At 44.5% G+C, this 26,021-nt stretch overlaps 1 protein-coding gene across 1 annotated transcript in view; it reads left to right on the top strand.

Moving 5' to 3' along the window:
* Positions 1-26,021, top strand: part of LOC114660422 (ras-GEF domain-containing family member 1C-like) — a 158,228-nt gene that overhangs the window by 43,687 nt on the left and 88,520 nt on the right. The window contains exon 2 of the mRNA XM_028813114.2: positions 17,094-17,276. Within this exon, the coding sequence (XP_028668947.1) occupies positions 17,100-17,276 (177 nt within the window). The 5' untranslated portion in view covers positions 17,094-17,099. The remainder of the gene's footprint in view (positions 1-17,093; positions 17,277-26,021) is intronic.

Below are 26,021 nucleotides of genomic sequence, written 5' to 3'. Positions count from 1 at the left end.
ACCCAACACATACAGGCAGAGATACGAGATCCAGCACAGCACACTCTTTATTTCTATGGGGAAACACTTTTGTTTCGTTACCCTAACAGCAAAACCGTGCAAACACAACGCCTAAGCACAGTCCTCTTCTTCTTCTTCTTCTTCTTCTTCTTCTTCCTCTTCTCTTTTTTTTTTCTCTCTCTCTCTCAATCCTTCCGCCTCCACTCCTCTCCTGGCAAGTTTTGTCCACCTCCTCCCGACTCTGTCTCCCCAAGTAGTGGCGACCCGCTCCTTTTATAGGACACCAGGCAGCACTCAAGCTTCTTCCAGGAGGCCCTTCCTGGTGTGGTGGAATTGCTGCTAAACTGGGCTTGGGAAGCGTCCAGGCAACCCCTGGCAGTGGTGACAGGCTCCAGCATTGTTAAGCTCCCATGCTCCGAGCCAGGGGGCGCTGCACTCTAGCGTTCTGGGGGAGATAGTGTCCAGAATAAGCTCTCTCCCTTGGTCCTTCCATACTTGAGGCGTCCCAGCTGGGTAAAGACCCTCGCGGTCTACCACACTGTATATTCTTTTTGAATTTTGCATGTCTATTCAGCAGAATAAAGTAAAGGCAAATGCCCCTCATTCTATGCTGGGGGTTGATTGGCACCAGAGCTTACAGTTCCTATAGGAGAGAAACATCAGTTAATTTAGGGGCCAGAGATGTTACCCTCATGGCTCCAATTTTTTTTTTTTTTTTTGTGAGAGAAACCCAGGTGGGAGAGTTCATGGACCACCCCTGCACACTGTGATCCCTTTTGACATTTTGGATTGAGTCCAGGGGTCCCCAAGTTCAGTCCAGGAAGACCCCTGTGGCTACAGGGGCTTTTATTGAAACCTAGTTATCCAGCCGTTAAGGGTGATAACACGCACACACAAAACCGGGATAAGCTGAGTAAGTCAGTCAAGGCAGAAACCGGGGGTCTTAAAAACCCCCATTTACATGTGCGAGCCCACTTGTGGAGTCCTCCTTTGGGTACAAAACACTCCGATGTGATCAGACTGCACCAAAAAAAACAGTTCAGTATCATCTTGGATTATGGAGTCTGGTAACTTCCAGAACTGGCTGATGTAAAGAGTGGTGTCCCTTAGGGGCTCAGTGCTAGGGCCGCTGATATTTTTAATATACTGGGTAGCACAGGGAAATGGGAAATCTTCAATTGACATCCAATGCACAAATAAACACATTACAAAATACAGTTAATGATGAAATGTGTCATATAGGATATGCAATTAATGATGGTAATATCATAATATTCATTTTATGTTTTGAAGAAAACATCATGTAGGTGTTGTCCATTTTTCCGTACACATTCTGACAGCCTGTTGTGGAAGTTCTGCGTTGCTTGACGTCACAGGTCACGGGGAATGCCGGAGATTTCCTCCTCAATCCTCCTTTTTAGTTCAGTGATGGTTGCAGGACGTGTGGAAAACAGTGAGATGCGGGGATCTCAGAGGCCACCGAATGTCACCGTTGCGTGAAATGACGCGCCTTCCAAACAGTCGTCGAATAGCTGCCATCGGTTGTCGGGCGGTATGTGAAGTGGTGGCTCCACCTGAACCCGTTTCTTTGAAATTACGCACGATTGTGACGTCCTAACTGGTAATGATGCCGAAATTCCCTTTCACACTGCCACCATTCTTATAAAAGGCTTTCACAGCAAACGTTTGTTGCGCACCACTCCACTGCTCCATTATAACTAACGGCAAGGGGTTCTAAACGGGGTCGCTTTGGTCCTAAACAACTGCCGACGCCCCAGGGTCACCAACACCTAGTTCCAAAATTTTCTGTTTCCTTGCACCACCCTGTATATATCTTGTGGCGGACAGCCAGGACCCACGCCCGGCCGGGACACCCCTTTGGCACTGGATCCAGGGGAGCAGCCATGGGATGCACACTACGTCCCCCGGAACACGTGGTGGCAGCCCCCCCTGGGTTACATCGGGGCCACAATTGTCTTGCACCAGAACTCATCCCTCTTGGGCTCGGTGGCCACCGCCAGGGGGAGCTGCAAGGCTTCCTGAGCCTAATTAGGCCAATTACCACCTGGAGCACTTCCGGGTGGGCTATAAAAGAAGCCTGCAACCACTAATCAAGGTGCCAGTGTCAGGTGGAAGAGGACAAAGCTGCCTGGGAGGGGTGGAGGAAGAGTATTTTGTTGTGTGTTTGTTTCACTTTGGTGTGCTTGTGCGGGACTGTGTTGTGTCTGTGGGTACAGGGAAGACGTAGCCCACAGGCGAAGAAAAATCAAACTCCTTTCTTCTTTGATTTTTACACGTGCCTCCATTGTCAGTCTGTGTCGGGTCAGGCGCAAATAATCCTCAATACAATACAGTAGTGCAATGGAAATATTACAAGTACAGAGCAGAATTCAACAGTAGATGATATCCCATAATAGGATCGGGATTCGTTTAGAGTCCTGGGGCCTAATGTATAAACGGTGCGTATGCACAAAAATGTTGCGTAAGAACGTTTCCACGTTCAAATCGCGATGTATAAAACCTAAACTTGCCGTAAAGCCACACACATTTCCACGGTAGCTCATACCCTGTCGTACACAAGTTCGCTGCCCGGTTTTGCAGACTGGCGGCACCCAGCGTCAAAGCAGTGCTACTGTTCCTGAAGGGTTTCACTTTCTTTTTCAGATCCACATCCCTGACGCGGCTTTATAAACACACTGAAATTAACTACATATTGTTTATTAGTTTAATGCATCTGATTGTAATTAACCTGTAGCAATATAATGGTCCAGGGAATAGCCATAGTATTCCAAATACCATAACTGCTTTAGCGTTGTAACTCTCACTGCACCTTCTTCTTCTTCTTTCAGCTGCTCCCGTTAGGTGTTGCCACAGCGGATCATCTTTTTCCATATTACTCTCACTGCACCATTCAGAGTATTTATATCACTGTATCTGAGTGAGGAATCACAGATCAACAGCAGCTGATCAGAAAGAGAATTATCAGGATACAGCATCAAGCACATGGACTAGGACGTGTTGTGCCTCCGAGTCTAAATTCGTGTAAGCTGTTGGCCTGCCGAATACGTAACACCATCATGGATTGGATTGGACTGGCCTGGTGATGGTGCAAACATGTCATTAAAACTGTGAATTATTAATGCAGTGAACTGTGCAAATGATTTAAGTTATTCAACTTCTTCTTAAAGCTGTGCGGCCCCGAGTGGGCCCCCCAAGCTCGTAGGCCCTTGTGATTTGCACAATCTGCACAATCCATTGCTACACCACAGCCATCAAGTTGACTCCCCCTATTGGCCATTCCACAGCTGAGTCAGCGCTTGGCCAGCCAATTCGATGAAAGGACCCCTCTACGCGATGATTCCTGCGATCCTCCATCAGGGATGACTTTACCTTAGGCAGGCAAAACAACTTGGCAGGTGGGCCGTGGGCACCAAGAGCCACATTTGAGTACCGAGAAGAGAAACAATAGGTGAGGGTTAGTAACAAATTATAACAATCATGTTACTTATGTTTTATGCTAATGACTAACAACAGAGATGCAGTCTGTATGGTTAATCTGCAGCTCTAGTCAGGGTGTGCTAAACTGAAGTAGTGAGTCTTCAGCTTGGATTTAACAGCTGAGACCGAAGGGGCATCTCTTATAGTAGCAGGCAGACCACTCCACAGTTTAGTGGCCCTGTAACTAAAAGCTCAACCTCCCACTGTTATTTTATTTTATTAATCCTTGGAATCCTAAGCAGACCGACATTTTGAGATCTTAGTGTGCGCTCTGGTTTGTAAGTCATGATAAATTCAGACAAGTAAGCCAGACCTCGGCAATTTCAGGCTTTATACATTAAAAGGAGGATTTTGAAATCTGCCCTAAACTTAACCGGGAGCCAGTGGAAGGATTTAAGAACTGGAGTTATGTGTTCATATTTTCTTCTTGTTGTAATAATTCTTACATTAGCATTTTGGATTCAACAGCCCAAAGCAATACAGAGGTGAAGAAAAAAGAGCAGGCAGGGTGGACTGGGTAGAGATGAGTGGCAAGAGTGAGTTGTGATAGACATATGAGTTTATAAAACGGTGGTGAGGCCAGTCATGTCGTATGGTTTGGAGATGGTGGCTCTGATGAGAAGACAGGAGGCAGAGCTGGAAGTGGCGGAGTAGAAGAGGCTACGGTTTGCGCTCGGAGTAACGAGGGCGGACAGGATTAGGAACGACAGTTGGGTGACCAAGTGTCAGAAGCAAAATTGAGATGGTTTGGGCACGTGCAGAGGAGAGGTGAGGTGTATAGCGGGAAAAGAATGTTGAGGATGGAACCGCCAGGCAAGAGGAAAAGAGGAAGGCCGAAGAGGAGGTTTATGGATGTGGTGAGGGAAGGCAGAAAATGAGGTAAAAAACAAGGAAAGATGGAAACGGATAATCTGCTGTGGCTACCCCTAAATGGAAGCAGCCAAAAGAAGAAGACGACGCAGTGCTGTCTCAGGGGTCCAGAGTCCAGACCCAGAAACTGCCTGTATGAAGTCTGCATGTTCTCCCAGGCTCCGTCATGGTACTTCAATTGTGTGTGTATTTATGTGTATTTGCATAAGCGAGTGTCCTCTGTGATATTCTGGTCCCCCATCACGGGTTAGAACATTAGAACAATTTAGATGAGGACAGGCCATTCAGCCCAACAAAGCTCGCCAATCCTGCATACTTATTTCTTCCAATAAAACATCAAGTCAAGTTTTGAAAGTCCCTAAAGTCTTACTGTCTACCACACTACTTGGTCGCTTATTCCAAGTGTCTGTTGTTCTTTGTGTAAAGAAAAACTTCCTAATGTTTGGGCAAAATTGACCCTTAACAAGTTTCTAACTGTATCCCCGTGTTCTTGATGAACTCATTTTAAAGTCACCGTCTTGATCCACTGGACTAATTCCCTTCATCATTTTAAACACTTCAGTCAGGTCTCCTCTTCATCTCCTGTGATGGCTCAGCTCTTTTAATCTTTCCTCATAACTCATCCCCTGTAGCCCTGGAATCAGCCTAGTCGCTCATCTCTGGACCTTTTCTAGTGCTGCTATGTCCTTTTTTGTAGCCTGGAGACCAAAACTGCACCCAGTACTCCAGATGAGGCCTCACCAGTGTGTTATAAAGCTTGAGCAGAACCTCCTGTGACTTGTACTCCACACATCAAGGCGCTATATAACCTGACAGTCTGTTAGCCTTCTTAATGGCTTCTGAACACTGTCAGGAAGTCAATAGCTTAGAGTCCACCATGACTCCTAAGTCCTTCTTATAAGGTGGACTCTCGATTTTCCAACCACCCATTCTGTATTCAAACCTAACATTTTTACTTCCTATGTGTAATACTTTACATTTACTGACATTAAATTTCATCTGCTCAAGCCGGTATGCTATCTAAATCTTTCTGTAATGATATAACGGATTCCAAATTATCTGCTAATCCTCCTATCTTGGTATCATCTGCAAACTTAACCAGCTTGTTACTTATATTCCTATCTAAATCATTTATAGATACTAAAAATAGCAGTGGCCCTGCACTGCCCTCTGCTGGTCACCACTCTTAACATCAGCCAGTTCTGATGAGGTTCCTCGCACCATCACCCTCTGCTTCCTGTGTCTGAGCCAATTCTGCACCCATCTGCACACCATCACCCTGAACTCCCACTTCTTTTAGCTTGATGCCCACCTTCTCATGTGGCACCTTATCAAATGCTTTCTGATAGTCCTGATTAATAATCTCATCTGCTCCTCTCTGATCGTATCCTTTTGTTGCCTCCTCATAGAATTCCAGCATGTTAGTAAAGCACGATCTCCCTCTTCTGACGCCATGCTGACTGTTCCTAATAACTCCTGTTCTTGCCATGTTTTGCTCAATCTTTTCCTTAATAATTCCTTCCATTAATTTTCCTGTGATGCACTTTGAGCTTACTGGCTTACACTTGCTTAGATCTGCCCGGTCAACCTTTTTATACAGGTGCTGGTCATAAAATTAGAATATCATGACAAAGTTGATTTATTTCAGTAATTCCATTCAAAAAGTGAAACTTGTATATTAGATTCATTCATTACACACAGACTGATGTATTTCAAATGTTTATTTCTTTTAATGTTGATGATTATAACTGACAACTAATGAAAGTCCCAAATTCAGTATCTCGGAACATTAGAATATTGTGAAAAGGTTCAATATTGAAGACACCTGGTGCCACACTCTAATCAGCTAATTAACTCAAAAGCCTTTAAATGGTCTCTCAGTCGAGTTCTGTAGGCTACACAATCATGGGGAAGACTGCTGACTTGACAGTTGTCCAAAAGACGACCATTGACACCTTGCACAAGGAGGGCAAGACACAAAAGGTCATTGCTAAAGAGGCTGGCCGTTCACAGAGCTCTGTGTCCAAGCACATTAATAGAGAGGCGAAGGGAAGGACAAGATGTGGTAGAAAAAAGTGGACAAGCAATAGGGATAACCACACCCTGGAGAGGATTGTGAAACAAAACCCATTCAAAAATGTGGTGGAGATTCACAAAGAGTGGACTGCAGCTGGAGTCAGTGCTTCAAGAACCACCAGGCACAGACGTATGCAAGACATGGGTTTCAGCTGTCGCATTCCTTGTGTCAAGCCACTCTTGAACAAGAGACAGCGTCAGAAGCGTCTCGCCTGCTGAGTAGTCCAAAGTTATGTTCTCTGATGAAAGTAAATTTTGCATTTCCTTTGGAAATCAAGGTCCCAGAGTCTGGAGGAAGAGAGGAGAGGCACAGAATCCACGTTGCGTGAGGTCCAGTGTAAAGTTTCCACAGTCAGTAATGGTTTGGGGTGCCATGTCATCTGCTGGTGTTGGTCCATTGTGTTTTCTGAGGTCCAAGGTCAATGCAGCCGTCTACCAGGAAGTTTTAGAGCACTTCATGCTTCCTGCTGCTGACGAACTTTATGGAGATGCAGATTTCATTTTCCAACAAGACCTGGCACCTGCACACAGTGCCAAAGCTACCAGTACCTGGTTTAAGAACCATGGTATCCCTGTTCTTGATTGGCCAGCAAACTCGCCTGACCTTAACCCCATATGGGGTATTGTGAAGAGGAAGATGCAATACGCCAGACCCAACAATTCAGAAGAGCTGAAGGCCACTATCAGAGCAACATGGGCTCTCATAACACCTGAGCAGTGCCACAGACTGATCGACTCCATGCCACGCCGCATTGCTGCAGTAATCCAGGCCAAAGGAGCCCCAACTAAATATTGAGTGCTGTACATGCTCATACTTTTCATGTTCATACCTTTCAGTTGGCCAACATTTCTAAAAATCCTTTTTTTGCATTGGTCTTAATTGATACTCTAATTTTCCGAGATACTGAATTTGGGACTTTCATTAGTTGTCAGTTATAATCATCAACATTAAAAGAAATAAACATTTGAAATACATCAGTCTGTGTGTAATGAATGAATCTAATATACAAGTTTCACTTTTTGAATGGAATTACTGAAATAAATCAACTTTGTCATGATATTCTAATTTTATGACCAGCACCTGTATAATGGGATGATATTTGCCATTTTCCAGTCCTTCAGAATCTCTCCAGTGCTCAGTGACTTCCTAAAAATATGTGCCAAGGGTTTATATCTGTAGTCACGGGCCTCCTTTAGAACTCGAGGGTAAATATGATCTGGTCCTGGGTTGATTCCTCTGCTGTACCCAGTGCTACTTGAGTAGGTGCCCCTGCAGAAGAAAAGAAAATTCTAAAATGAATGGATTGACTTATTATTATTAAGAGCTTGCAATCTAAGGTGCGCCTGAACTGAGGCTTTTATGCACCAGACGGTAACTTGTCCTGCACCGCCATCTTTTTGCATGAGTGCTCTTCAATGCGTCAGGCTTACTTTGCACCTCGGCACATTTGAAATCCAGATTTTAATTACATTGTAGGCCTCACTGGGGGAAAATCGCACTTCAGCTCGCAGCTCTCGAGTGTGCAATGGAGACGGTGACATGGGTCACGGTTAACGTAGCAATGGAGCGCTAAGCCATATTCATGAAACATTTTTATGATTATTTTTTTTTTGTTATCACCGACTTGACATCTTGGTATATAATGAAACTCTTATCACTTCTCACAGAGCGGCGCACTCCGTTTCAAGATGCCTGTTCATAATAATGAGCTCAGATTGCTTAGGCCTTTTTATTTTTTTTACGCTGGGACTTTTATCTCACAGTTAAAGGAAGCTTAGCGTAAATCCTGAAAGTATCCTCTTATAATCATTTTTGTTTTGGATCTTTCTTTTTGAGTGTGTATGATTAATCATGTACCAATTATTTGCTCCGCTTCAACCTATTAGAAGCATCACAGCATATTTAGCCATTTTTTAGGCACTGGCCTGCTATGACCCCCTCAGTTTCGATGGGCTGGCACAGTAGTGGGTGTGTAGTCTGCGCATTCTCTTCACGTCCAAATTACAAAGGACGTGACTGCAGTGGCAAGAAAAAACGCCGCGTGCCCTCTGGAAACAACTGCATTTCTGTCATCGTCAGTGTCCATGTCAATTTATTTGCATAGCACACTTCAAAGTAACTGCCGTTGACCCAAAGTGCTGTACAATAAAACCGCATAAATAATAAAAACGCACTGTGACAAGTGTAGAGGGAGTGACAGCCACCCAGACAGATGCAGGAGGCACTTGTGGGCACAACATAGTCCCGCTAAGTACAAACAGCACCTTCAACACAATACTCTCGTCTTTTTTTCTCCTCCACTCTTCCTCGTCAATCTTCGTCCCCCTTCCTCCCAACTCTGGCTCCCTGAATACTGCTGGCTCCTTTTATATGTTACCCCGAAGTGCTCCAGGTGCTTGATGAACTACCGGATAAGTCGGGACTTAATTCTACAGTATAAATTCTGGTATTTTATAATGTCAGTCATATAAGTCGAATGCGGAAAACTCACGCTATTGGTCCAAGAAATTATGATATGCTAATGACCACCTGAGAGAGTAACCACGGAGCACTTGGCCTTGTATTATTATGTGGATGCGGCAATGCGCTGTATCAGTGTGTGCTCCTCACCTCTCTGTCTATCTCTCTCTATTGTGCCTACGTGACCACACGGTAATACCCGAACTATTCCGAAGCGACGTTTGCACCAATTTGTGTTTTTTGTATCTCGCACCCTCATACACCTTTATCGTAAGAGCATCCCTTATCTACGATGGAGCGTTTGATCAAAAGAAAATATGCAGTTGATTTTAAATTAAAAGTCGTTGAAGTGGCGAAAGAAATTGGTGACTACGCTGCTGCAACAAAATTCAATGTGTCTGAGAAACTGATGCGAGATTGGAGGAGGCAAGAAGATGTAAAGAAAAAAAAATGAAGTGTCGTATTTTTGAACGGGCGCATAAGTCAGGGTCTGATTTTATGAACGATTTTTCGGGTTTCAAGACCCGACTTATACGCAAGTATATATGGTAACTGATGGCGTAAGGATTCAAGTCAATCATTGTGGTGTGAAATTTTATATCTTCTTCTTCTTCTTTCAGCTGCTCATGTTAGGGGTCGGCACAGCGGATCATCTTCTTCCATATCTTTCTGTCCTCTCCATCTTGCTCTGTTACACCTTTCACCTGCATGTCCTCTCTCACCACATCCATAAACCTTCTCTTAGGCCTTCCTCTTCTCCTCTTGCCTGGCAGCTCTATCCTTAGCACTCTTCTCCCAGTATACCCCGCATCTCTCCTCTGCACATGTCCAAACCAATGCAATCTCGCCTCTCTGACTTTATCTCCCAACCGTCCAACTTGAACTGACCCTCTAATGTCCTCATTTCTAATCCTATTCATCCTCATCACACTCGTCCTCATCGTGAAATTTTATAATATAATATAATATACTGCCTGCGGTGGGTTGGCACCCTGCCCGGGATTGGTTCCTGCCTTGTGCCCTGTGTTGGCTGGTTTTGGCTCCAGCAGACCCCCGTGACCCTGTGTTTGGATTCAGCGGGTTGGATACTGGATGGATGGATGGATAATATACTGCAGTGGGCTGGCGCCTTGCTCGCAGTGGCGTAGCTGGGGGGGGGGGCAAGGGGGGACATCTGTGCCTGGGCGCAGCATTCAGGGGGTGCCAAATTGATGTACCCCATTGCATTTTGGCAAACAGAAGGGGGCGTGAAATCTTCAGTTGTCCCCGAGCGCTGAAAACCCTAGCTACGCCTCTGCCTGCCTGAGGTTTGTTTCCTGCCTTGCGCCCTGTGTTGGCTGGGATTGGCTCCAGCAGGCCCCCGTGACCCTGTAGTTAGGATATAGCAGGTTGGATAATGGATGGATGGGTAATATAATATATATATTTATATAATATATCTCTCTATTATAAAAAAAAAAATCCTGCAGAGAAACAGTAGGGCGTCGAGACATGATCTTCTTGTTAAGATCACAGAAGACACTTAAAAGACCCACAAGACTAAAGAGATTGGCCACAGAGCGTCTCACAGGGACCTTAAACATGAGACTTTGTGCCAAGAGATTAACCCAGGACCGTCTCGCGATGACGTAGAACATGAGATTCTTGCAAGACACGCCCTACTTACAACCAAATAATATGTGGCGTAATTTCGCTATTCGTAGGGAAATTTTAAACTTGTAGCGGTGTATCAACAGCAAAAAATATAGGAATACATTTTATTAGGGTTTCAAAAAATGTTAGGGGGGCACGATTAAAACAGTTGTGAAAACTCGGGTCGCAAATACTTAAAGGTTGAGAAATGCTGCCTTAGTCCTCCTATTAATCTTTGTCTGGAGAAAATACCTCCAGATAGACAAATGTGTTCAGTGAGAACTTCAAGCCTTGCCCTCCATTGCTGAGATGTTTCACTTGCATGTTGTTGAGCCGCGGAGTTTGCTTCGTTTCGACATTGTGTTTCTTCCTCTGTGTAATTAGCACGACGCCATTGTTGCGCAGCTGCATTTTCTGCCCACAGGTGTTTCATAGTGACAAGTGTGGTGTGTGCAAGTGCTGAAAAAAATTAAAAGTGCGTGCATGCGCCATCTAGTGGCTGTGGTTGAGCGTGAGCAGAGCGGACTACTCCATACACACACACACACACACACACACATACAAACATACACACACACGTCTTTCGCAGTGAGAACTGAGGTGCATTCAAGCACTGAAAAAATGTAAATGTGCATGCAAGCGCCATCTGGTGGCTGTGGTTGAGCAGAGCAGAGCGCACCGCTCCATACACAGGCAGGTTTTTCGTCTCTATATGTCTAACTAGCTGCATGTGGTCTTTGGGACAATTAAACAACCCTAGCAGTTTTACTGTATTGGTGAACTTGCAGAGGTGTCAGCTATGAGGGCCGGGACAGGTTTGTCTGAGACGGACGTGTAGTCGAGTGCAGCAAGTCAAGTCAAGTTGGAGAGCATGCACTGGTACAGTGCGTTGCTGCCCCCACTACATGACAAAACAACTCGGGATCCCCCCCAGGCAAATACGCGGTCCAGTCCCACCCTCCGGAAATGACCCTCTATCTGTCACAGCCAGGTGTTATGTGGGCGACCCCTTGGCCTGGTCCAGCCACTCGGGTCCCCAACAATGAAGATCTTATGAGCCGGATCACCCTCAGGGAAACGCGCCACATGGCCGCAGTGCCATAACTGACGCTCCCTCACAATGCAGGTCATGTGCCTCATTTGGGACTCCATGAGCAACACAAAGTCAAACCAGCGGTACCCAAGAATTTTCCGGAGAGACACAGTACCAAAGGAGTCCAGTCTTCGCCTCAGGTCACTGGACTATACAAAAGGATGAGTGCAGCTGTGGCACAAATTAAGCGGAACTCAGACAAATGTATGGTAGCTCGCTGTGTGAACGTACATCGTGCACGTGCCACAACTCATGGGTTGGAAGAGAAGTGAGGTGCATGGAAGCACTGAAAAAATTTTAAAAGTTCATGCATGTGCCATCTCACCAAGCACAAGTCACACACCTACATCTTCTGTAGAAATCACACCAAGTACCATGGCTGTGGTTAAGCGTGAGCAGAGTGGACTTCTCCATAAACATATACACACACGTTTGCTTCATTTTGACGTTGTATCTCTTCCTCTGTGTCGTGAAGTATCCAGCAGTACATCTGCATTGAATTTAATGAAACAGATGCTCCTTAACAGATCGTTGCTCTAACTCAGAGTACGGAGCTCTTTTAGCGTGCGGCCCTAAAGCAAGCCTGTGAGCAATCAGCTAACCCGCACTTCTACTGCACATGATAATATAACTCCCCACGTGTCAAAGTCACCCTGAATATTAAGAGTAGTTAAAACAACAACCCTGGACATTTTCTGGTCACTACACCAGTGGTTCTCAATCTGTGGGGTGGGTCCCCCTAGGGGGGTCACGAAGTAACAAAAAGGGGGGGGGCGCAAAGATGTGAAAAAAAGGAAACAAGAATCGAAAATATGAAAAATGCATCTATTGAAACCAAAGCAAATTAAGTTAAACTACATTCTGATACTAGAAAAATAAATATAGAGTTAGATAAATGTCGATAAAAGTTAAGTAGGTATAATAAAATATGCATCTATGATATGTCATTAATTAAAAAAGATTAAATTGGTATTAGTGGGCTCCTTTAAAAAAAATGTTAGGGGGGCGCGATTAAAACTGTTATGAAAACTCGGGTCGCAAATACTTAAAGGTTGAGAAAAGCTGACATACACTATGTAACCTCAGAGGATGAGTGTCGATGACCTAGCGTGTGTTTTGTATTGAAACCTCAGGGGCCAAGCAGCTTTCTTAGCGTGTGTTACATACAATACAATACCAAACATATTTATGTACTAGACATTAAGCCCGTTACAATAACGGGCGCTAGAACAGTAGTGCATAAACATTAGTAGGAACAGTCTATATTAAATGGCAAGGGACCGTCTATTTTCTGTTACAGTAATCCTGGCTTGTATGTGGCTGTAATATGCGTCACTGTATTGTGTGCCTTTAATTTTCTCTCGCAGTAATACGTCTCTCCAGCAAGTACTGTGTTGTTCCCCAGCAAGTATTTTAATCTGTGCTGGCGTGGAGCTGATTATTGTATGTGTGGTGTCTCCCCAGCAACGGATTCTATGTGCGCGAAAATAAATCTACTTTTTAAAGTCATCCTATTGTAATATCATGAAAATTCATATATTTAGGAAAACCCCTTCAACGACTATCACTTTACACTTTACCGGGCCAAGTTTCTTAATCTCATATCTGACATCCTCAGAGTGAACACTTGCACAACAACAAACACTAATCCCACCTCTTTGGGGAAGCTGGTCTCTGCGTCTCAGTACCCGATTGGATTTTTCGTGCCTTTTGTTTAAAGTCTTACCTCATTTCCAGAAATCTGATTGGATTGGCCGCGCCATATTTTATAGGTCCCGCCCTCTCTGTCTTGTGTGACGCGTCAGGTGGCCTTTGAAGCATCGCACTGTGCCCCGCGCATGCGCACTTCACCAGAAGATACACACGGACACTGGACGCACACAGGGGTTTTATTAAAGAGGATAGCGCTAAAAATACAGAGTTAAAATACAAGTACAGATTATACTAATTACTAAATACAGAAATGGTACACATAAAAATGCACATTTGTTAAAATATACAGAGAACAAAGTAGAAAGTGATTACACAACAATGGAAACCAACAATATCTATCCATCCATCCATTTTCCAACCCGCTGAATCCGAACACAGGGTCACGGCGGTCTGCTGGAGCCAATCCCAGCCAATACAGGGCACAAGGCAGAAACCAATCCCAGGCAGGGTGCCAACCCACCGCAGGACACACACAAACACACCCACACACCAAGCACACACTAGGGCCAATTTAGAATCGCCAATCCACCTAACCTGCATGTCTTTGGACTGTGGGAGGAGACCGGAGCACCCGGAGGAAACCCACGCAGACACGGGGAGAACATGCAAACTCCACGCAGGGAGGACCCAGGAAGCAAGCCCAGGTCCTCAAGTCTTCCAACTGCGAGGCAGCAGTGCTACCCACTGCGATACCGTGCCGCCCCAACAATATCTAACCATTAATTGAATTGATGAACTCAGTGACAACTGAGGACTTTAAAAACTGTAAAAGAGAAAGTCAAAATCAAAGTAAGTCACAGTCCTGGTGACCTGTGTGATGATGCGGGTTCGCTGCATGCTCCCATCATCCGTCCGGGAGCCCTTGAACCCGACACCGTTGGTAATGTCACCGATGAGCTCGGCAGTGAGGCACAAACATATGGAGCAAGGGGATGGTGTAAAAGTGCTTTTATTAAAAACAAGTGTTCGAATAAAAGTGCAGTGCATTCAAAACATCTTCATTAAATAAATAGTCCATAAAATACAAGTGCTGAGTGGAGGTTAAGAACACCATAGTAAAAAACAATCCTGTAAAAACGAGGTTAAAACAATGCTGGAAGCAGCCCTTTAAAAACACAAAAGCCCGGTGTCTTCTTTACCTGGCGGCTCCCCTGCTTCTCCCATCTGGGCCCGGTGTAACTGGAGAGTCGCTCTTCTGCAGCAGCTGACCACACACGTCTTTCGCAGTGAGAACTGAGGTGCATTCAAGCGCTGAAAAAATTTAAATATGCAAGCGCCATCTAGTGGCTGTGGTTGAGCAGAGCGGAGCACACCGCTCCATACACAGACAGGTCTTTCGTCTCTATATGTCTAACTAGCTGCATGTGATCTTTGGGACAATTAAACAACCCTAGCAGTTTTACTGTATTGGTGAGTCGCTCTTCTGCAGCAGCTGACCTTCTCTCCGCTCATCTGGTCCGGAGGACTCCCGATCCCTGGCTTCGATCACGCACTCTCCAGACCGAGACTTGGCTTCCCTAACGACCGGGGCGCACACGTCGGGGAATTCACCGCCCAAGCTTCCCGACTCCCGCTGCCTTCTCGGCCTTACGCGGCCAGCCGTCCTACTGCCGGTCACTCCTGTTTCTCCATAAAATACTCGGCGGGAGCGACCACTTCCAACTGCCCTAGGTGTTGGCCAAACACCCCTGCTAGGGCTCACTGTCCAGCTGCTTGCCTGCCTACAATCGATCGATCACTCACTCACACCGGCTTTTTCCAAATGCTTCCTGCTTTCCTGCAACCTCTCGCTCTTTTTTCCTCCCCTTTTTTTCTTTCCCCAAACTGCCTCGCACTTCTATTTATGAAGAGGACATGGCAGCTGTAGCAATCAGCAGCCCCCGGGAATAATTACGGATCTGGACGGTTTCTCACCTGTGCACTTAGGTGAGACAGGGCCCACACCACGAATCCCCCTGGAACTTCTTCAGCCACTCAACCACCATGCCCCCTCACTAAGCTGCAAGCGCGGCAATTATTTATTTAAAACTGGCCTCTTGACGTGAGCTGTGGACCCGCTAGACCACATGGTGTGACAAGAGCCATAAAAAGATTTGGGGCAGCCACCCATTTAATGTTTCCTGGCAGCAAATGGAAGAATTTCTTAGTAGAACTAACTGGTGAGGTTGAGGTGGTGGGTATTTAAGGTGCGGCAGAGGAAGTGAGGTCATTATGACCAGAACCAGAAGTGACATCATCAGGCTCGTGAACCGGAAAGGGACATCTTCTGGACCGGAGGTGACATCATGGGGTTCCTGACAGGAAAGTGACGTCATGGGCCTTCTGACCGGAAGTGATGTCATCGGCCTTGTGGCCGGAAAGGGGTGTCTTCTGCACTGGAAGTGACATCATGGGGCGCCTGACCAGAATGTGACATCATGGAGGCCAGTCGGATTTTCCCATAATGGGTCTGCAGTGGATAAAGAGAAAGGTTCAGTGCACCTCGCCACCCCCTGGTCTGGTGTGGAATTTCCTTCCTTTGAGTCCTTTAGCTTCCTCCCATGCGCACGTGTGTGACACCGTCTAATGTTTTCACCTGATGCGTCCACCTGTCATGATCAGGGCTGAATTTGAGGGTCTCATGGTATTTTTCTATATTAGACCCCATTTTGAATAACCGTCATTAGGATTACATCCCACATTGCTGGGGGCGTGGTCTCTGGGGTCGTGACCTCGTGTAATCATTTTGGTGGGATAAAAAGTCAACGTTGGCAACCAACCTTTACCCAATCTGCGGATAAATCCTTTAAACACAAAAAGAAACAAACGCTATTGACATTCGTGTCTTGCCTGGTTTTTGACTTCTTGCCTGATTTTCACTTTCTCGTATACAAAGACAGAAAGTATTGTAATCATCCAAAGACTCGAAGTTGAGATTTTGATGAATCATGACGTTTTAGACCTCCCTGAGTCCGATTTACTTTCTCGTTGGGAACTGCAAGGGATTATGGGTAAATCCTGGAAAATTAATGATCAAAAAAGAAGCAGCAAACACCAGAAAACTCAACAATGGCAGCACATTCAATGAACCGCAAGGGACTGTGAGTAAAGCCAGGAATATTAATGATAAAAAGAAGAAACAAACACAAGACAACTTACCAATGCCAGCAGATTCAATGAACCACAAGGGACTGTGGGTTTTCATCAGCCTTTGTAGTCTCTTGTTGGCTACTGGCAGGTGGCCCCACCTCTTGGGAGACCACCCACAAAATGTGACACAAAGAAAAAGATGCATAAACATCTAGAAACTAAATGATCAATAATATCAATATAAACAAAAGAATCAAAAATTAACAAAACAGACATAACAGAGGAATCTGAACCCCAGCCACTAGGGGGAGCCCTGGCTGAAACATAACACCTGTAAAGGTGCATCTGGCATAACAGACTTCTCTTTGATGTCAGAAAACATTTAAAAGGGGTTCAATGGGTGTGTTGTGTAATCAAATAGTTGTCCCAGAAAAGAAGATTCAATGTTGTATAACAAGAATGTCCAAGGGTTCTGCGCATGCTTTTTATAGGCACTGAAGACAGTGAAGTTCTTATGTCATTCCAATACAGGGCTGTGGATCCATGAGTCAGCAGCACTAACCACTCCACCGCCATGCTGCCCACAATCCTAGTAAACGGGTATCACTCAGAGCGTTAAGTATCATGATGGGGTTGAACCTGTTTGATTCTGATTGTTTTTTTTTGTTCTCTTTGTTTCAGGGAGGCATGCCCCAAACGCCGAGCTCTACAGCTATGTTTACCCCTGGTGGCTTTAGTCCTCATGTTCATCCTCCTAAAGAGAATATCCCAGAAGGCTTGATCTTTCAAGATGGAAACCTCACGTCTGCATCTCTCGATGCTTTAATACAGCATCTGGTCCCCACTGCAGAATACTACCCAGAGGTAAAAGCCAAGAGGAGAGCCATTTAAGCCACACTGTTACTAACGTGCAGCATTCTAGAGGTGGGCACATATTACAGTAGTGAGCTGCCCACTTTTGGAGGTGTCACTCCTAAGCTGTGTAGCCCTGAGGGACAGAAGGGACGAACAAAACAATTCACTTTTATAATTTTATTACCTAAAACTACCTGATTAGGTTGATTGCTCATTTGATTCATTTAATTTTGCTGGGGAGGGTGAGAATATGGGGGGCTTGGTGTAGGGTGGGCTGGGGATGCAGGTTCTCACAAATAATTCATATATGTACCATGCAGAATGTTAAATTATATATTATTTATTAACCCAGTGAACGAGTCACATGATTCTCGTTTGTATGATACTTGAACAAAGTAATTACCCAAGAGGGTGGGGATATGGGGGGGCCTGGGTATGCAGGTTCTCACAAATACATAATCAAATAATTCATATATGTACCATGCAGAATGTTAGATTACATACTACATGCATATTAAACATAGGGGAAACAAGCACAACAAAATGCATGATTAAAATAATAAAATATGTCAACTTTGTGATTCTGCTTAATTACATTTAGTCTCACTGGGCTGAACAAACCTCTTGACGGATTACGACGTTTTGGTTTTGGGGTTTGTTGTGTAGCCCGCAAACTACCCGAGAATGAAATAAAGAAGAATCACGCGACTCGTTTATGTCATTATTCAGTGTGAGATCAACTAAATGAGAATCATGTGACTCATTTGCATATAGTGATTTAGTTTGCGATCAACTAAATGAGAATCATGTGACTCATTCATAGCTTTGATTCAGCTTGCAAGTCTCATTAAAAACGAGAATCATACAGCTTGTTTGCAGGTAATGATTTCGTTTGAGAATCAAATGGATGTGGATCATGTGACTCATTCTCGAGTAATTAGTTCAAGATCGAATAAACAAGAATCATGTGACTCGTGTACAGGTTTGATTCAGTTCGAGAATGACATGAATGAGAATCGTGCAGCTTATTTGTAGGTAACAATTTAGTTGGAGAATCGGGGAATCATTTGATTCATTGACAGGTAATGAGTTGGCTCAATGAGTCATGTGACACATTAACTGATAGGAGTCAGTTCAAGATCAACAAAATGAGAATCATGTGACTCGTTTACAGGTAATGATTTAGTCTGAGAATCAAAGGGACGAGAATCATGTGACACATTCACTGGTTTAATTTAGTAAGGAACACAAAAACGTGATTGTTTCACAGGTAATGATTTAGTTTGAATATCCAAGAATCGCGTCATTTATTTGTAGGCAATGTTCAAGTTGGAATATTAAATGAATGAGAATCATCTGACTCATCAATAGGCCATGATTCAGTTTGAGATCAACTAAAGGAGAATCATGTGACTCGTTCACAGGTTTGACCAAGTTTGCGAATCAAACGGACGAGAGTCGTGCAACTCCTTTGCAGGTAACGATTTCATTTGAAATCCAAATGATGCGGATCATGTGACTCCTTCACGAATAATTACTTAGTTTAAAATCAAACAAATGAGAATCATGTGACACATTTATGAGTTTGATTCAGTTCGAGAATCAAGTGAATGAGAATCATGTGACTCATTTACAGGTAATAATTCAGCTCAAGATAAAAAAAAACGAGAGTCATGTGACTCATTTACAGGTTTCAGTCAATTCAGGATCATCATGCAACTTGTTTGCAGGTAATGATTTAGTTTGGGAATCAAATAAACCAGAATCATGTGACTCGTTCATTGGTTTAATTCAGATTGAGAATCAAAAGAACAAGAAACTTGTGATTCTTGTGAAACTGGTAATAATTTAGTTTGATTATCAAAGAATCATGCCATTGTGGTGATTACAGTATTATATAAATGAATTAATTTTGTCAATATTTTGTTAATGCAAATTTTCTTATTGTAAATAAATACGAGTATTTGCTAAACTAATCTACCGTATATCATTTTTAAAGTAGCTCTTCTGTTATCCGTCTTTTCTCTTACCCGTCATGTCCTCGGTCCCGACCCGTGTCAGATAATCAGGGTTTTATTGTAGTTGTATCCACCTTTTCCTGCTCAATGCTCCACCACACTTTGACTGCAGAAGTCTATCCTTGGACTTCATGGCTTGTTTTGCAAAGTTTAGGGAAAGTATTGTAATCATCCGAAAATTTGACTTTGAGATTTTAGTGAATCTCGATGTTTTAGAACTCCCTGAGTCTGAAATTTATCATTTTTGGAAATCTGTGTGTGTGTGTGTGTGTGTGTGTGTGTAAGTAAACACGATACCTTGAGTACGCTTTCACTTCGGTCAACCAAATTTTGCATACAGTTAGGTCCATAAATATTTGGACAGAGACAACTTTTTTCTCATTTTGGTTCTGTACATTACCAGAATGAATTTTAAATGAAACAACTCGGATGCAGTTGAAGTGCAGACTTTCAGCTTTAATTCAGTGGGGTGAACAAAACGATTGCATAAAAATGTGAGGCAACTAAAGCATTTTTTGAACACAATCCCTTCATTTCAGGGGCTCAAAAGTAATTGGAAAAATTAAATAACTGGAAATCAAATGTTCATTTCTAATACTTGGTTGAAAACCCTTTGCTGGCAATGCCAGCCTGAAGTCTTGAACTCCTGGACATCACCAGATGTTGGGTTTCCTCCTTTTTAATGCTCTGCCAGGCCTTTACTGCTGTGACTTTCAGTTGCTGTTTGTTTGTGGGCCTTTCTGTCTGAAGTTTAGTCTTCAACAAGTGAAATGTCTGGTCAGTTGGGTTAAGATCAGGTGACTGACTTGGCCATTCAAGAATTGTCCACTTCTTTGCTTTAATAAACTCCTCGGTTGCCTTGGCTGTATGTTTTGGGTCATTGTCCATCTGTAACATGAATCAATCTGACTGCTGTATTTAGCTGGATTTGAGCAGACAGTATGTCTCTGAACACCTCAGAATTCATTCGTCTGCTTCTGTCCTGTGTCACATCATCAATAAACACGAGTGTCCCAGTGTCACTGGCAGCCATCACACTGCATCCCTCCACCATGTTTTACAGATGATGTGCTCTGCTTTGGATAATGAGCTGTTCCACGCCTTCTCCATACTTTTTTCTTCTCATCATTCTGGTAGAGGTTGATCTTGGTTTCATCTGTCCAAAGAATGTTCTTCCAGAACTGTGCTGGCTTTTTTAGATGTTCTTTAGCAAAGTCCAATCTAGTCTTTCTATTCTTGAGGCTTATGAGTGGCTTGCACCTTGCAGTGCACCCTCTGTATTTACTTTCATGCAGTCTTCTCTTTATGGTAGACTTGGATATCGATACGCCTACCCCCTGGAGAGTGTTGTTCACTTGGTTGGCTGTTGTGAAGGGGTTTCTCTTCACCATGGAAATGATTCTGCAATCATCCACCACTGTTGTCTTCCGTGGACGTCCAGGTCTTTTTGTGTTGCTGAGTTCACCAGTGCTTGCTTTCTTTCTCAGGATGTACCAAACTGTAGATTTTGCCACTCGTAATATTGTAGCAATTTCTCGGATGTGTTTTTTCTGTTTTTGTAGCTTCTTTCACCGGCATGGAGAGCTCCTTTGACCGCATGTTGTCTGTTCACAGCAAAATCTTCCACATGCAAGCACCACACCTCAAATCAACTCCAGGCCTTTTATCTGCTTAATTGATAAGAAAATAACGACGGACTTGAAATATGAAATATTGACATGAAATAGCCTGCGAGTCAATTGTCCAATTACTTTTGAGCCCGTGAAATGAAGGGATTGTGTTCAAAAAATACTTTAGTTGCCTGACATTTTTATGCAATCATTTTCTTCACCCCACTGAATTAAAGCTGAAAGTCTGCACTTCAACTGCATCGGAGTTGTTTCATTTAAAATTCATTGTGGTAATGTACAGAACCAAAATGAGAAAAAAGTTGTCTCTGTCCAAATATTTATGGACCTAACTGTACAAGCATTAAGTACAAAATGTAGATTTCTATCACCTTTTCAGTTATTTCCGCTAACCGGAAGTGGTACTTTTTTATTTTCATGCAGCTGCAGAGTTCGATTTATTCAACTTTACTTTTATAATAATTTGTTTAATATGTTATTAACTAGCTATCCCCCGGGGCTCCGCCTGCGAAGTAGTGAAACAGGGCAAACTTTAAAAATCAATTAACCAACAGGTATCGCTAGCTAAGCAGCAGCAAGGTACACCAATTCGAGCGGAGGCTGGCGCATGAGTTAGGTGGGCCCTGCCCGGCTCCCCACTCCTGACATCACGCTTCCCCCTCCCCTGGGCCTGCAGCCTCTGTCTCAGATTACTGCAAGTGTATCGCTCCTGCAAGCAAACCCTGATTCTTAGTGAAATGAAAGAAGTAACAAAATCAACTGGAATGTTCAAGCAAATTCTAGAAAAAAAAAAAAAACCCGTTCTAAATCTGTGAAGTGGTTCTCTCGTGAAAAGCAGACAGACATTGTGGTGGTCATCTGGGGGCTTATGCCCAGCCGGGGGACTCCTGGAAGTACCGGGAGAGGGATTACAGTATACCTCCCCTGGACCACGACAAGGCAGCTGCCCCTGGTCTGTATGGGAGCCACAGGAACCGAGCATGGAAGCTCAACCCTATTGGGGCCCGTGGCCACCACAAGGGGGCGCCCAGAGGATTGAGGAGCCCTAGATGTCAGCACTCGGAAGTGCTGCCGGAAGGAATACCAGGGACACCTGGAGTGCTTGTGGGTGCTCGTGTGGCACTTCCGCCACACCAGGAACTGCCACAGGAAGATGGTCAGAGGGCACGTGGAGCACATCCGGGTGGGCATAAAAGAGGCCACCTTCCTCTAGTCGATGGCCAGAGTCGGGAGGAAGAAGACAAAGCTCGGGAGGAGTGGAGAAAAGGAGGCAGGAGAAGTCCGGAGGGAGAGAAAAGGACTCTTATAAAGGTGTTTGGTGCAAGAGCACTGTGTTTTGTGCCAGACTATTGTAAATAAACCGTGTGTGTTTGCAACATCCGGTGTCTGTCTGTCTGTGTGTCCGGGGCTAATTACCACAACAGACAGACAGACAGACAGACAGACTTCAGATTTTATATATAGAGAGATTTGATTTGATTTGTTATTGGATGGTTCTTTAATGTTGTGAGAGGCGGCCGGCAGTTTATCCCGGCCAACACATCCAGGGCGCTAGATGGAGTCCTCCCTGCAGCATGGAAGTGCCCCGGATTCCCACAGGGCATCATGGAAGATGGAGTTCGGCTTCACAGCACTGCTGGGTGCCATGGGTGCCGCTGTGTGACGCTGCAGGGAGACGAGGGGATTGTTGTACTCCCAAGTCACGGGGACGGAAGAACAGAAGTACTTCCGGGCTGAAGAAAAATAATAAGTCTTTATCTGATCTGGAAGTGCTATTAAATCACATGATCAGAAGGACAGGATCACTTCCGGGTCAAGGACTATTTAAAGGACTATGGGAAACCCAGCGAGCTGAGCCGGAGTTGGGTGGTAGAGTGACAGAGCTGCTGGGTGGAAAGGAGGATAATTGTTATTGATTTATTGTATTATTATTGAGTATTGGAGAATTGTGGCGAGTGTGGTGCTTTGTGCACGTTATTGAAGAAAAATATTAAAATTCTTCTTGGTGATTTTTATCAAGTGTGTCTTGGACATCTGTCTGCTGGGTTTCACGGGGCAACAGCGACCCCTAGCGTCCACAATGTACATACAGTGCATCTGGAAAGTATTCCCAGCGCATCACTTTTTCCACATTTTGTTATGTTACAGCCTTATTCCAAAATGGATTAAATTCATGTTTTTCCGCTGAATTCTACACACAACACCCCATAATGACAACATGAAAAAAGTTTACTTGAGATTTTTGCAAATTTATTAAAAATAAAAAAACTGAGAAAGCACATGTATATACAGTAAGTATTCACAGACTTTGCTCAATACTTTGTCGATGCCCCTTTGGCAGCAATTACAGCCTCAAGTCTTTTTGAATATGATGCCACAAGCTTGGCACACCTATCCTTGGCCAGTTTCGCCCATTCCTCTTTGCAGCACCTCTCAAGCTCCATCAGGTTGGATGGGAAGTGTCGGTGCACAGCCATTTTAAGATCTCTCCAGAGATGTTCAATCGGATTCAAGTCTGGGCTCTGGCTGGGCCACTCAAGGACATTCACAGAGTTGTCCTGAAGCCACTCCTTTGATATCTTGGCTGTGTGCTTAGGGTCGTTGTCCTGCTGAAAGATGAACCGTCGCCCCAGTCTGAGGTCAAGAGCACTCTGGAGCAGGTTTTCATCCAGGATGTCTCTGTACATTGCTGCAGTCATCTTTCCCTTTATCCTGACTAGTCTCCCAGTTCCTGCCGCTGAAAAACATCCCCACAGCATGATGCTGCCACCACCATGCTTCACTGTAGGGATGGTATTGGCCTAGTGATGAGCGGTGCCTGGTTTCCTCCAAACGTGACGCCTGGCATTCACACCAAAGAGTTCAATCTTTGTCTCATCAGACCAGAGAATTTTCTTTCTCATGGTCTGAGAGTCCTTCAGGTGCCTTTTGGCAAACTCCAGGTGGGCTGCCATGTGCCTTTTACTAAGGAGTGGCTTCCGTCTGGCCACTCTACCATACAGGCCTGACTGGTGGATTGCTGCAGAGATGGTTGTCCTTCTGGAAGGTACTCCTCTCTCCACAGAGGACCACTGGAGCTCTGACAGAGTGACCATCGGGTTCTTGGTCACCTCCCTGACTAAGGCCCTTCTCCCCCGATCGCTCAGTTTAGATGGCTGGCCAGCTCTAGGAAGAGTCCTGGGGGTTTCGAACTTCTTCCACTTATGGATGATTGAGGCCACTGTCCTCATTGGGACCTTCAAAGCAGCAGAACTTTTTCTGTAACCTTCCCCAGATTTGTGCCTTGAGACAATCCTGTCTCGGAGGTCTACAGACAATTCCTTTGACTTCATGCTTGGTTTGTGCTCTGACATGAACTGTCAACTGTGGGACCTTCTATAGACAGGTGTGTGCCTTTCCAAATCAGGTCCAGTCAACTGAATTTACCACAGGTGGACTCCAATGAAGCTGCAGAAACATCTCAAGGATGATCAGGGGAACCAGGATGCACCTGAGCTCAATTTCGAGCTTCATGGCAAAGGCTGTGAATACTTATGTACATGTGCTTTCTCAGTTTTTTTATTTTTAATAAATTTCCAAAAATCTCAAGGAAACTATTTGCACGTTGTCATTATGGGGTGTTGTGTGTAGAATTCTGAGGAAATAAATGAATTTAATCCATTTTGGAATAAGGCTGTAACATAACAAAATGTGGAAAAAGTGATGCGCTGGGAATACTTTCTGGATGCACTGTAAGTCTTTATCTGATCTGGAAGTGCTATGGAATCACATGATCAGAAGGACAGGAGCACTTCTGGGTCAAGGACTATTTAAAGGACTATGGGAAACCCAGCGAGCTGAGCCGGAGTTGGGTGGTAGAGTGACGGAGCTGCTGGGTGGAGAGGAGGATTATTGTTATTGATTTATTGTATTATTATTGAGTATTGGAGAATTGTGGCGAGTGTGGTGCGTTATTGAAGAAAAATATTAAAATTCTTCTTGGTGCTTTTTATCAAGTTTGTCTTGGACGTCTGTCTGCTGGGTTGCACTGGGCAACAGCGACTCCTAGCGTCCACAATGTACATACTGTAATATAAAAATATAATCCTTGTCTTGTGGTTTACTCCTCAAATATCCATCCCCATATCTGAGTATACAAGAAAGTCGAGGGGGAGACCACTCCCAATTTTCTGTGAATTGCAGGACCTTCTATGCACAGGGTACATTTTTGACTTTCTAAACGATGTCCAGTCAATTCAGTTTGTCACGGGTGGACTCCACAGGGAAATTAAAGCAAACAGGAAACCTCGGGGCACAAGTTGGAGTGCCACCACAAAGGGGCTGAACACTTCTAGGAGTGAGGGGTTTCAGTTTTGATTTTTAATAAAATTGCCAACCTTTCTTTTGTCATTATGGGTTATTGAGTGTGGACTGTTGGACAAGCTGGACAGTGGACTGAGTCCACTGTAGTACTAGGGTGTTGTACCGTGTTAGCCATTATAGATGTAGTGAGAAGTCAAGCAAAATGACACCTTTCATTAGCTAACTAAAAAGACTACTGTATGCAAGCTTTCAAGTATACCTGAGTCGCCTCGAAAGCTTCCATATTGTAGTCTTTTTAGTTAGCCAATGAAAGGTGTCATTTTGCTTGGCTTCTCATTGAGTCTACTGTAGACTGAGTTGGAGCCGCCTGATTGGCTGGCTGTTTGGAGGAGCAGGTGGACCTAATAATGCGGACCCTGAGCCCAATGTTTATGTGCGAGACGTGTCTTCTTCTTCTTCTTCTTTCGGCTGCTCCCGTTAGGGGTTGCCACAGCGGATCATCTTCTTCCATCTCTTTCTGTCCTCTCCATCTTGTTCTGTTACACCCATCACCTGCATGTCCTCTCTCACCACATCCATAAACCTTCTCTTAGGCCTTCCTCTTCTCCTGTTGCCTGGCAGCTCTATCCTTAGCATCCTTCTCCCAATATACCCCTCATCTTTCCTCTGCACATGTCCAAACCAACGCAATCTCGCCTCTCTGACTTTGTCTCCCAAGCTTGAGCTGACCCTCTAATGTCCTCATTTCTTATCCTGTCCATCCTCGTCACACCCAATGCAAATCTTAGCATCTTTAACTCTGCCAC

The sequence above is a fragment of the Erpetoichthys calabaricus genome, chromosome 11 (genome assembly GCF_900747795.2).
Source record: "Erpetoichthys calabaricus chromosome 11, fErpCal1.3, whole genome shotgun sequence".
NCBI classification, from domain to species: domain Eukaryota; kingdom Metazoa; phylum Chordata; class Cladistia; order Polypteriformes; family Polypteridae; genus Erpetoichthys; species Erpetoichthys calabaricus.
This window is presented reverse-complemented; position numbering and strand designations above follow the sequence as displayed.